This window comes from Grammomys surdaster, unplaced genomic scaffold (assembly GCF_004785775.1).
Source record: "Grammomys surdaster isolate TR1022 unplaced genomic scaffold, NIH_TR_1.0 98, whole genome shotgun sequence".
In the NCBI taxonomy this organism is placed as follows: Eukaryota; Metazoa; Chordata; class Mammalia; order Rodentia; family Muridae; genus Grammomys; species Grammomys surdaster.
The window spans coordinates 13,555,534-13,569,599 of NW_021604577.1; the positions used below are offsets into that span (position 1 = coordinate 13,555,534).

Sequence of the window (14,066 nt, forward strand, 5' to 3'; positions counted from 1 at the left end):
CTCAGGTGCTGAAACACATCCAAAGGCTAGTACTCGTGTGGTGAGTAGGAAATTGCCATACGGGGAGAAGTGTGCTTGTGGTTGCTACTTGTAGCAGAGGGAATGGAGTGAAGAGGCGAGATGTTGATTGTTGGATACAAAATTATGGAGGGGCAGGGGTTTCAAGACAGGGTTTCCCTGTGTGGCTGGAACATGCTCTGTGGTCCAGACTGGCCTTGAACTCTCAGAGATTGCCAGCCTCTACCTGCTGAGTGCTAAGATTTAGACGTGGGCCACCATCAACCAGAAAAAAGCAGATTTTTAACTAGACTGATTTGGTTCTTCTATGAACTGTACATGTACCCCAGAAAAATGTAAAATGATTATTTGTTAATTTAAAATTAAATTGAAAAAATTAGGACTGTTAAGACTCTGGTGTTAAGAGCTTTAAAAGCATACAGTGAAGTCTAATTGAGAAATAGGAAACCATTGAAAACTTGTAGGGAAGGTGAGTGACAGTGAGATTAAAGCAAGAGATGGGTTTATAACCATCATGATGGGGTACGTTACACTACAGAACTTGTGGGAAGTTAACGGGTGCCATGTGAAGTGGTCACCACTCTACGAGTTCTTTAAAGTGACAAGAAGAGAACAATGCTAGGGCTGCATACTACAGAGGATAAGTAGGGTTCTTAAATTCTTACAGTTTGTGTGCCCGTGTGTGCGTGTGCGTGCACACCATAGCATGCACGTGGAGGTGGCTTTGTCAGAACTTCTCTCCACCCACCTTTGCTTGGGTGCTGGTAGCCGAACTTGTACAGGCCTTTTCCTGCTGGACCATCAGTTTCACCAGCCCCCAAAGTGGAGTTTGCTTCTTAGGCTAGCAGCCCTGGGTGTTTAGTTCCTGTACATTTAATTAAATGTAAGCAGAACTTCTAAGGAATTGATGTTGCCTTGTGGAGAAGTTCTTCCTTCTCTCTTCCCTCCTACTTCTGTATCATTTGAGAAAATCTTAACTGTCCTTAGGCAGTCAATTAACACTTCTTTAATCTTTTTCCAAAAGGTTAAAGTTTTCAAAGAACTGTTACTACACCTCCTGAAATAGCTGTCATACAGGTTAAAAGATGTTTGGTCTAACTAGTAATTGAATACATGCGAATTAAAACAACCAAGTTTGTTTTTATGATTACATCCAATGCTGAGGCAGTTTGATGAAATATATATTCTTTTGTTGTCTTGAGTTAGGATCTTACTGTTTATTCTAGACTGTTCTATAATGCATGACCATCCTGTTTTAGCCTCCCACCAGTAGGAAGGGAGGGTAGACAGAAGAATGCTAGGGTAAAGGCAGCATTAAACGGCACCGCACCTAAGACAACCCGTTCTTACTCATATCCATCAGAGCAATTTAGTATAATCATTCCGAAAATTGGAACGCACATTGCAAAAACCTTCAACATGTTTTAGTACTTGAGTAAGGATACAATCCGAGCTGAAGGAGTCCATGCATGCCTTTCTACCGCAAAAGTACACACACACACACACAGACACACACATACATACAGACACACAGATGTACAAATAAGTTAAATGTAATTTAACATCTTTTTAAGATGGGCACCGTGGTGCACTTCCTTAAATCGTAGCACTCAGAAGGCAGAGGTAGACAAATCTCTGTGAGCTCAAGGTCAGCCTGTTCTATATCATAACTTTCAGACCAGCTAGAGCTATATGTTGAGACCCTTTCTCAAAATAATAATTTTTTTGAAGGATAATGTTTCAGCAGCAGATTTTTTCCCAACACTTTGATTACATTGCCTCAGGCCAGCCATAAACTCCTGGGTTCAGGAAATCCTCTGGAGTAGCTAGAGTCACAGCCATGTGCCACTAAGCCTAGAGTCACAGCCATGTGCCACTAAGCCTAGAGTCACAGCCGTGTGCCACTAAGCCTAGCTTCAACAAATTTAGTTTCTTAGAGTAAATATCATCTAATATTAAAGTGAATTCAAAGGCTAGAGAGGTAACTCCGTGGTTAAAGGACCTGTTGCCACACTCCACAGTGAGTTCTCTCTCTGAGACCCACATGGTAAGAATGCACGGACCTCCACAGGTTGTCCTCTGACATCCATGTGCACAGTGTGGCCCCTGCACAGTAAGTAGATAACATGTAATAAATATTTAAAGTGATTTCCATTTTTATATGCTTCCATAGTATATCAGTTGCCTTTCTGATATTTTTATAGCCATTATTAGGCAAAAAAGATATGTTAGCTAATCTTTTCTAAGTTATATCTCAATCACCATAGATAATAAAATTAATTTTACCTATCTTGGCTTAAAATTTCCTTTTGAAGTCTGAAGGTTTCTAATTGTGAATCTGGGACAAATGAATAAAGAAAACACTTGGAACAGAATAATAACATTTAGGAAAACACATAAATGAAACTATAGCTTATCAAATGGTCAGATTGCATGTTTTAATTTCAATCATGAAATTAGTAAATTTTTAAATTACTTTGAGATATGTGAGGGAGGGCATTATATGTGTTTGAGTTCAGGCACTGGAGGTAGCTCAAGGCTTGCCGCTGGAGTGATAGGAGGTTTGGGGTGGGAACTGAACTTGAGTCCCTGTAAGAACGGTCTGTGCTCTTAACCACTGAGCCATCTTTCAGCCTCTGATAATGCCTTTAAAGTGTAATTTTAGAAAATGAACTTAATCAACATCGCTGGTCCTCAAATGTAAATGAACTTGAATAATGGTTATGACTGATTACAATTCTGACAATATTTTTATTATAATTATTAATATATGTGTATGTATGAATGTGTGTGGGCATGTATGCAGAGATCAAAATACAATCTGTAGGCATCAAACTGGGGATCAAACCCAGGTCATTGGACCTACCACCAGGTACCTTTACCCACTGAGCCACCTTCCAGCTCCCTAAGGCAATATCTAAGTATTCCATTTAAGTTCTCATTTAACTCCCTGGTCTTTTGATGTGGGATGGTTATTTTCACTTTATAGATAAAGGCAACTGAGGCTCAGAGAGGAGTAACTCATCTAACTAATAAGTTAGTAGCACAGGATTCAGATTCAAGCATTCTAACCCAAAATCCACTCGTGGATCTCTGTAAAGAGTCTCTAGAGATAGCATTCCAAAGAGCAGAGGTGAAGCCAGATGAGAAAAAGGTTGATTGTTTACTGTGTAAGATCCCACTAGAAACAGCACAGAGCAGTCTGCAGTTCCTGGAGAAATCCCTTCTACCTTGGAGTGCAATCAAGTCAGAGCTCTCAGGGTTTGTTACCTTTTTTTTTTTTTTTTTTTAATATTTATACCATGTATATACCATGTATAAGGTTCTTAGATGTAAATGACTATATTTGAAAACTTGCACAATCTAGTATCCCTTGAATGTTCATCCAGTAACTATATAGCATTAAAGATAATGATACCTTTCAAGCTGAAAGAGAAAAACTGATTGAGTGTTACAGAGAGGCAGATTCTAACTTAGCCACACCAAAAAATCCTCCCCTGACTGTGCTCAGCCCTAAGCAGCTGAGTATCAGATATCAAGACACCGTATTTTGGATATCAGGGTACGTGGTATTCTGCCACTTGGTGGAAGAGGTCACGGCGCAGCTTCCTAAGATCCTTTGATTTTAGAAGGCAAATTTATATCAAGACATGGTTTTGTTAACATGACTGTTTGTAACTAAATTTAAAGAAATTGGGCCTTGGGATATTTTCATTTAATATGGGATTTTTTTGGTTTTCTTTAAGAGTCGTGGTGTAAGTAAATTAAATTTGAGTCATACAAGTTCTCACAGACTGTTTTATCTTTAAGAGCAACTTAGCAGATTCTAAGTATTAATTAACACCTTGGGAAAATGTAATTAGATTTTAGAAATATGGTGGGGAAAGGCCATGTTGGGGGAGGACAATGCCACTTCGTGTTCCACTTCATGGAACACTCTTCATGTTCCACCTAAAACAGTGAGTTTGTTAGCTGTATTTTGCTTCATTTTAAGTTATAGTCTGCCTCCTAGAACTTATGAAGCAGAAACTTAGAATATTAAACTAGATGTGTAAGGGAAGAAAAAGGCCTTCGTGTATCAGGTCAGAGCCAAGTAGTCTATTTCGGCATTAATGCCCCTTGCTCGAGTTAGGCAAACAAAGAATGTTCCTGTGCAGAGAGACAGCCGACTCCGTGGCAGAGAAGAACACCTTCCTTATGGACATCGGCCACAGCTTTCCTACTGCTCCCGGCCTTCAATATAGCATCTGAGATTCAGTTAAACTTAAGACCCGGTGTCCTAAATGTAGGCTAGCTTTCTCTCCTTCATGTTGGTGCTGTAGCAGTGAACTGACTCTGTATATGAAAGAACTTTGCAAGCTATGAAACATTATCTCATTTGTAGTTATTTATAACATGAAAATGTCATTCTAAACAAATAAAAAGTATCCTATTTAAGAAGGAAGCCTCATGGGGTAGTGGGTGGATCTCTGTGACTTCAAAGCCAGCCTGGTCTACAGAGCGAGTTCCAGGACAGCCAGGGCCACACAAGAGAAACTTGGTCTCAAAAAACAAAAAGAAGAGAGCCAGGCTTGGTGGGCTCACACCTTTGATCCCAGCACTCAGGAGAAAGAGGCAGGTAGTTGTGAGTTTGAGCCCAGGTCTACATAGTTTGTTTGAAGCAAGCCAAGAGTACATAGACATACCTCCTCTCAAAAAAGGAGGAAGCTGGAGAGGTGGCTCAGTGGTTAAGAGCACTGACTGCTCTTCCAGAGGTCCTAAGTTCAGTTCCCAGCAACCACACCGTGGCTCACAACCATCTGTAATGGGATCCAATGCCCTCTTCTGGTGTGTCTAAGAGAGTGACAGTGTACTTATATACATAAAAAAAGGAGGAAGCCAGAGGCCACCAAGGTGACTTGGTGGGTAACCTGACATCCTGAGTTTGCTCCCAGGATTCCACATAAAGCAAGAAGAACCAACTCTTAAAAACTGTCCTCACTGCACACAAAATAAGTATTTCTAAAAACTGTTGTTCAAAAAAAGAAACCAGGTATGGAGGTACATATCTGTAATCCTAGCCTTTGAAAGGTTGGGGCAGCAGAAACAAGAGTTCAAGGCCCAGTTAGGGCAATATGAGTCCCCGACTCAATAAAAAAAAAAAGAAAAAAATTTTTAAAGGAAGCTGGACATGGTGGTGCGTGTCTCTGAGTTCCAGTCCAGCTTGGTCTACAGGGTAAGATTCTGTCTTTAAAAAAAGAAAAAGAAAGATAATTGTGTGCTATTGCATAATAAGATGGCTCTAGATAATAATGACATACATTAAAAAAAAGTAGAATAGAAGATTTTGAATGGTTTCACCATAAATGTATAAGAGATATTTCTGACCTGATTTAAATATTGAATAGTGTAAATATGTATCAGAACATCTCATTGCTTCCTATATTACATAGTCTTATTTCTACATTAATTTGTATTGTTTTTATACAATGGTCCTAGTGCTGGGAGATTAGGCAGTGGGTGGGTGAGGTGCTCGCTCTGCAGGCCTGAGAGCCAAGAGTTTGGATCAACAGCACCCAGTAAGAAGCTGGGCATGGCCGCAAGGGCCTGTAATTCCAGTCCTGGGGAAATGCAAAGAAAGGAGGCCTGGGACTCACTGTCTGCTGGGCTGAGTTGACAAGCTCCAGACTCAGAGAGACCATCAAAACTTAAGGTAGAGAGTGATTGAGAAAGACACCATGGATGTCTGGCCTCCAATGTGGGTGTGTATACATGTGTAACACACATACATACTCGTACACATACACGCACATACATACTTGTACACATACACACAAAAGAAAAACATCATGATCATACTTAAAAATAACAAAAGTTTTGGAGGATGTAGAAATGAAAGAAATGGAATGATATTCCCTTCAAGATGTCCTTGATTTGTTTCTAGAATTATCCGTCTTTCTCTCCCTTCCTGTTGTAATACTGGAGATAAAAAGTAAGGCTCTGCATTCTTGAAGCATGTGTTCAGCCACTCAGCTTTGCCCTTAATCTGCACAGCAAGCTCTTTTTTTCCTTTTTTTTTAAGATGGTTTTACTGTGTAGCCTAGGCTGGCTTCAAGCACAGCAGTCTTCCAGCCTCAGCCTTCCTGAGAACTAAGGCCACAGGAATGTGAACCACAGTGTCTGGCTTCATAGCTCTTTTTAACAGTAAGGAAGAGCGTTCCTTATGTCCTGGCAAGGACCCATAGTTATAATAGTCTTTTCAGAGAAAGGTAAACTCCTTCGCTTTCCAGTCGACCATTTTCGTCATAGTCTTTCCCAGTCTACATTTGGCATCCTGGAGAGAAGCTGGCCTCCAAGAGTGCTTCATTTCCAGAGACGTTACGTTCTATCTTAGATTGGTTATGAACCACTTACAGATAATACAGTTTAATCCATAGGAAGTGGAAACTACAGGAAAATGAGCGCCATTTTGTGCCTTTACCTAGATCGGCCCACTGTTAATCTCTTACATACTTTACCATCTTTGTCTCTGCCCTTCTACCAGACCAAGTGTTGCTCACAGTGTTTTCTTTTGTTTTAAGATTTATTTACTTATTTTATGTATGTAACTACACTGTTGGTGCTTTCAGACACACCAGAAGAGGGCACTGGATCCTGTTACAGATGGTTGTGAGTCGCCATGTGTTTGCTGGGAATTGACCTTTGGAAGAGCAGTCAGTGCTCTTAACTGCTGAGCCATCTCTCTGACCCTGATCACAGCCTTTTAAAATGTGCTATTTGATTCCTGGAGAGATGGCTCAGTCCCCAAGACCCACATGTTGTTGGCTCACAACCAAACTCCAGTTCTAAGGGATTTGATGTCCTCTGACTTCCTTAGAAACACACATGGGGCTCACACATACACATAGGCAACACACTCATGCATGTATAATTAATAAATATTTTTTCAAAAATAATTTTAAAGAAATATTCTGTTTTAGCCAGATATTATAACACACACCTATAATTACAATACTCCAGGAGGCTGAAACAGGAGGATTGCTTTGAGTTCAAGGCCTATCTGGATCTCAGAGTAGACCTTATGTCTAAACAATTAATATGCATGTATATTAATTCCTCATCTTTTGCTTTAGTAAATCAGAGCAGCATGATTTCAAGTAGATTGTGTAGTTGTTGACAATAGTACTCTTGTTGATTTGGTTTCTGTTTTGAGACTGGGTCTTAGACAGCCCAGAGCAGCCTCAGAGTCACCGTATAGCCAGTAATGTTAAGGTATGATCTTCCTGCTTCTTGGAGTTACAGGTGCAAGATACCACGTGTTTATGAATTGCTGAGAACAGATTGGGGCCCAGTACATGTAGGCAAGCACTCCACCACCTGTGCCACAGCATCCCAGCCCTGTAACTCTAAACACTCCACCACCTGTGCCACAGCATCCCAGCCCTGTAACTCTCACAGCTTGAATGCAATTGACTGGAGTCAAGATGTTCAGATTGAGGCTGTCTGTCCTCTGAGTCATCCTTGAACAATAAGACTCACATGGTCAAAGATGAAATCGTTTATTATTTATTAGTGACTGTAATACCCTGAAAAGTAAAGGAATACTATTCATGAGTAAAAAGAAAGCATTTTAAATACTACTTATTTTCTTGAATCTCTTTGCTTTTATTTGATAAGTGGTTTGGAGAAAGAAAACAATTCGTTTTATTTTTAAAAGATTTATTTATTTTATGTATATGAATACACTTTAGTTGTCTTCAGACACACCAGAAGAAGGCATCAGATCCCATTACAGATAGTTGTGAGCCACCATGTGGTTGCTAAGAATTGAACTCAGGACCTCTGGTAGTGCAGTCAGTGTTCTTAACCTCTGAGCCAGCTCTCCAGCCCCCAATTCATTTTATTTTTAAACATATGTTTTTTATATTTGTTTATTTTGTGTGTGTGTACAGCTCTATAGCACATGTGTGAGATCAGCGAACAGCCTGTGGGAGTTAGTCCCTCCTGCTCTGTGGCTTCCAGGGATTGAACTGAAGTCATCATGCTTTTTAAGAAGTGTTTTTACCCATTGAGCCATCTTGACAGCCTGAAAATTTCCTCATTTTAAATGGACCTTGGACTAGTGCTGCTGCGTCAGTGTTTAGAAGGTTTTTTCTCTGATGGAAAATGCACCATCAGTAATCACTTAGTCTAGGAGTGATGGCAAGAGTGGCGGGTATTTCTTTTTCCTTTGTACACTGTTTTTTATAATCTTTTTTTATTTTATATACATTGGTATTCTGCCTGCATGTATGTCTGCGTGACAGTGTTAGATCCCCTGAAACTGGAATTACAGACAGTTGTGAGCTGCCATGTGGGTGCTGGGAATTGAACCTGGGTCCTTTGGTTAAGAACAGATAGTTCTCTTAACTGCTGAGCCATCTCTCCAGCCCCCTCTTTTTTACTCTTTTTCAGGGGATTTTGATGAATTTACTCAGGATAATAATGACGTTATACTGAAGAACATAGCTGATGATCTTCGGAACCATTTGCCTTTAGAAGCTGTGCTTTGCTCGGAACACCTAGCCCTTCAAAAAGTAGGTTGAACCAAATTCATTTCTTTTTGTCCAACTCAAGAAATCTATTTTTCCCTAACCCCACACATTGTAGTCTCCTTAGTTGTAAATTTAGCTTTAAGCAATATTTCATTTACTGTTTCCATCATGTACCCCTTTCTTTTGAGGCTTTAACAGTTGGATTCTGGGTACTGTTTACTCAGTGAATGCTTTGTAGAGAATTCTGTTTATCAGCCTATTAAAAAAAAATTAAGTGTTAACAGGCTGGCCTTTTCCCTTTATAACATCTGAGGGGAGGAGCTACATTCTATGTTTCAGGTTTGTTTGTTTGTTTGTTTGTTTGATTGATTGATTGATTGATTGATTGATTATTTGGTGGGTTAATCAGGTTTTATTGCTCAGGTCTTGCTCTGTAGAACTGGCTGCCTCAAATTTGAGGTCTTGGCCTCCCAGATGTTACAGGTATGTAACACCACACCAACTTAAAGCCAAAATATTTCAATAATATATGGATATTGTGAACTAAATTAGCAAGTCTTAGAACTAATGCTGGTCTTCAGAATGGATCTCAGAAGAGCAAAGAAAACCAGGCAGTGATGGCTCACACCTTTAATCCCAGCACCCAGGGGGCAGAGGCAGAGGCAGGTGGATCTCTAAGTTTGAGGTCCACAGAACAAATTAGTCTACAGTGCAAATTCCAGAAAAACCAGGGCTACACAGAGAAACCCTGTCTCAGGGGAAAAAGAAGAGCAAAGTAGAAGGTAGTATTGAAGTTGAGGTTTCAGAATACAGTTTGGGGTGTTGTTGGTACTGGATTTGTAATACAGTTGGGGTGCTATTAATGTTCGTGTCAATACTATGCTGTAATATAATTTCTTAAATAAGGAAAAGCATTCATTAATAACCTTTAAAAATACATTGAAATTTTTCAAAAGGAAAGTAAAAAGCATTTGGGAGGCTAAGGCAAGATTGTTGGGAGGGAGCTACATGTTTTTAGCATATTTATATATTAAATACATATTTAATATATAATGTATATTATATAGTTATATATATTATACATATAACAGGTTTATTTGCTTGTTTGTTTATTGAGTCTATGTTTCTCTGTGTAGCTCTAGCTGTTCTGGAACTCTTTCTGTAGACCAGGCTGGCCTTAAACTCAGAGATCCTTCTACCTCCTGAGTGCTGTGATTTAAGGCATGTGCCGTCACTGTCTGACTTATTTTTGAGACAGTTTCACTATAGCCTTGACTGCCCTAGAACTTGCTGTGTAGGCTACCTTCAAAATCTGCCTCCGTCTGCCTCCCAAGTACTGTGATCGAGGCATATACCACCAGACCCAGCCTGTTTTGGTTTTTGATGCAGGCTGTAACTCTGACTGGCCATTGAATTTACTATATTGCTCAAGCTTGCCTCAGATTCAGACACTCCTGCTTCAGTCTTCCACATGCTGGATTACAAATGGAAACTACCATGCCCACATATATAAACTTGAAGTTTTAATAATATTTTAGCAATTTGAAAACATGGCTTTCTGAATAAAGATGTCTTGCTAGTATTTTGATGGTAAATAATATGTAAGACTCAAAGTTAGATCTCAGCCATGTTTTGTGTCCTTCCAGATTAAAGACAGAATTATCAGTGTTTCAGGTTTTCTGGTTTTTGTTGTTGTTGTTGTTTGTTTCTTTTTTAAAAAAAGGAGGAGGAGGAGCAGTAGACAGGATTGAATGAGCAGCAGTGCCTTCTGTGCCTGTCCTCAGAGTGTAGCGTAGTGGGCACTGCTGTTTTGCCTTATTTAGCAGTACAAGAAGCTTCTTTGAACTTTGTTTTCTTTGATGTGTCTTTCCAGATACGACAACAGCCAGAACCCACAGTTCATGTTGATGCATTCCTTTATGATGAGGACTTTATTGATACATTATGTGAGGAAGGGAAAATGAGCAGAAACTACTGTACGGTGTGCGGCTCACACCGAACAGCGCCTTTGGGTAAGCATCCAAAACAGATATTGCTGCAGAGCTGTTACTTATGTGGCTTTGATTTTTTCCTGTCTTTAGTGTGTAAATTTGTAATCAGACTATTGAGCATTCTTTAGGATAAAAGCTAACCTCTAGCATAGCCATTACCAAAGCTAAAAGTAAGGATGTTTTCTAAGGGCCAGCAAGATGGCTCAGTGGGCAAAAAGCTTGCTGTCAAACCTGGTACTCTGAGTCTGATCACCGGGTCCCACCCGGAAGGAGGAGAGCACCAGCTTCCTCAAGTTCTGTGACCGCCACGTGTGCACTGAGGCACACACGCGCCTGCACTCCCTCTCACACACGCTGAGTAAGTAGGTAAGTGGTGGATAGGAAGATAGATGAGATTTTTGGGTTTTTTTTTTAATTTTTATTTATTTATTATATGTAAGTATTCTGTAGCTGTCTTCAGACACCCACAAGAGGGCATCAGATCTCATTACAGATGGTTGTGAGCCACCATGTGGTTTCTGGGATTTGAACTCATGACCTCTGGAGGAGCAGTCAGTGCTCTTAACCACTGAGCCATCTCACCAGCCCGAGATTTTGATTTTTTTAAAGTGAATATCTATGGGGATTAATTTACTCAGTGTCCTACCGAGAAATGTTTTTCACATCTGGAAACTGTTTAATCAGAGATAGCTTCAATCCAGAGACTAATCAGACATGACTGAAAACAGAGGGCATGCCTCATACTTCACATACTCAGGAGAGACTAATACACAGACCACATGCTGACGTCCCGTGACATAGTTTCCCTGCTTAGCAACTCAGGAGGTGATAAAATAGACAGGCAACTCTGAGGAATGTTTATTTGAGCGTTGTTTTGCTCAAGTGACGCATCTCTAAAGATTACATTCAGGGGATGGAAAAAGATGTGGCTGGGAACTAGAGGAAAAACTGAACCATGAATGACTGCAGCACCATACACCAAACGGCTGGTGTGTAAACAGTTATACAACTGGTTTGACAAATAAGTCTGAAGGCTAGCCTCTGTCTCCCCATCTAATGAGTTATAAATGTTCAGATAACTGAGCAGAGCAGCTCAGGTAACGAATGAGTCTAAGACGGCTGTCACCATGGATGACTCTGACAAGTGCTCAGACGACAAGGGGTTTGTCTGGCTTCAGGATCCACCAGAGGAATCACTGGTGTGCCGAGGGGCTGTGAGGATGAGGAGCCAAGGGAGGGGAGGACTGCGGTGCCCTAGCCCCTCCCACCTCTGACACAGAGCCACACCCCGTAGCTCTCCCTGGAGGCTGGTCCACCTGCTTCAATTTAGTTTCCATCTTTGGGGTGTTGTTGTTGTTTGACCAAGATATCTCCTCTTCCTGACAGTTACATTATATAGGACATGATATTATGTCTTTTGAGTTCCCTCCAGGTCAGAGGAAAACAAGTCAGTCAATCACGGAAACTAGGGTGCAAAACTTAGACAAGGATAGAAGTGACCCCAGCTAGCCAGGTGAGGTGGTACAGGCCTAATCCCAAAACTCTGAGGTAGAAGTAGGCAGATCTCTGTGAGATCCAGGCCAGCCAGAGCTACATAGGGAGACTCTGTTTCAAAAAATAAATAAATAAAAAACAAACAAAACCCAAACAAACAGAAGCATAAGTTGATGCTCACTCTGCTCTTTCTCCAGGGTTTGTCTCTCATTCCTTCTCCCTCCCGGAGTTGAAGTTCATTTACCAGCATGCGCTCCCTGATCTGTCAGGAAAGGTCTTGGTTGACGTTGGCTCCAGACTCGGCACAGTCCTTTATGGGGTAAAGTGCAGCTTGTGGATGTACTCAACATGTGGAAAACACTTTCTCCTGCTAGCGACAGCTTTGCCTGCCACCATCCAAGGTGACAGCTTGCCTTTATTATTAAAGTAACAGGATAAGGTTAAAATAGGGCCACCGGCAGCCTCCTCAATCCTGCTTGATGGTAATAATTGGGTTTGGAATTTCAAAGACAGCTGCTGTCCAATTTCTTCTCCTGGTTTGTCTCCACAACACAAGTGACAGATATAAACAGAATGATCATGTGGCTGCCTCTCTCCTCTCCCCTCCCCACTCACTACCCCCTCTGTTTTTTGTTTGTTTTGTTTTGGAGTGGGGAGGGGGGTGTTTTTTTTTTAATACGGCCCAGCTGGCTTCAAGTCGCTATGTCGATGGAGATAGGGTTGACCCCTATCCTCCTGCCTCAGCCAACTGAGCACCATGATTGAGGACTGTCTCCATCCCTGGCTTCCTTTCTTTGTGCTATATTAAAACAGGATAGTGCATTTTGATAAGAACTCACAAAAATAACAAATATATTGGGCCTAAGAAACTTTTGTGTGGCCATAGCAAATCACTTGCTAGCTCTGGATATCCAGTTCCTTGTCTTTAAATGTGCACACTAGGTGATGGTGACATCCAAGAATACATCATGTCCAGTTTTCTGTGTCCCAAAATATGCACATTTCTTTTGTTTCTGAAATCTGACATCTTGTTATAAATTCAAATCATGAGTGCTTAACTTTCTTAAATCAATTTATCAAAAAATTCAAATATGGTTTCTGGCTGTCATTAGTACCTTGTTTTAAAAAACAAACAAACAAAGAAACCCAAACCATGAGACCATAGCAATAGGGACTCCCGCCAGAAGCAGGTGCTCTCAGTTTTCAGAATTGCTTCCTGCTTTAGGCAGAAACTTATTCTTTAAAGCTTGGCTTAAACTTTGTTTGAATAGATGATGCAGTTTGGTGGCTTTTGTTATTAGTGTTCCTGGGCTTTTTTGGTCGGTTGGAGTTTGGGTTGGGTTTGAGACTTAGGAGGTCACCAGGCTGGCCTTCACAGGTCCTTACTCAGCCTTCTGAGAGCTAGGACTGTAAGTGCAGCCGCTCTGCCCACCTTGCCCCATAACTTTATTTAAAGAGTATTGCCTATCTTGGTGCAGTTAGGTGAAGGGTAGGAGAGGAAGACACCGTTCTCTGGCATGCCCATGAGCACATACACCTATGTGTTCAGAGACAGGGACAGGGACAGGGGACAGGGAGAGAGAGAGAGAGAGAGAGAGAGAGAGAGAGAGAGAGAGAGGGAGAGAAACAAAGAGAAGGGGGAAAGAAAAGAAAAAAAGCTATGCAAAAAATGTCAAATAACTGGCATCACAGGTGTAGATAGTATCAGTGTTGATAATGTGAATATGTTGATTTTTTTTCCTACAATATAACACTGAATCAATACCAAATTCCTTAATATGGACATATGCACTTTGAAACATGTTATAAATAAATATTATAAACATGTGTGATGAAGCTATAGATTCAAACCTGGTTTTTGCATATGATGGTAGGTGTCATCTTTAGGAGCCAGCCATAGTGGTACATGTCACTAATCTTAGCATCCAGAAGATAAGTTCAGAGCCAACCTGTGCTACATGAATTCTGTCTCAAAACAAACAAACGAACTAACAAACAAACATCCCTTAAACAGAAGGTTACCTGACTAAACTAGAACAAACAACCCTTA

General features: G+C 40.7%; 1 protein-coding gene across 1 annotated transcript in view; it reads left to right on the top strand.

The window, feature by feature from the left end:
* Positions 1 to 14,066, top strand: part of LOC114633683 — a 35,484-nt gene that overhangs the window by 7,297 nt on the left and 14,121 nt on the right. The window contains exons 2-4 of the mRNA XM_028782288.1: positions 8,452 to 8,573; positions 10,405 to 10,543; positions 12,214 to 12,335. Coding sequence (XP_028638121.1) covers positions 8,452 to 8,573; positions 10,405 to 10,543; positions 12,214 to 12,335 — 383 coding nt within the window. The remainder of the gene's footprint in view (positions 1 to 8,451; positions 8,574 to 10,404; positions 10,544 to 12,213; positions 12,336 to 14,066) is intronic.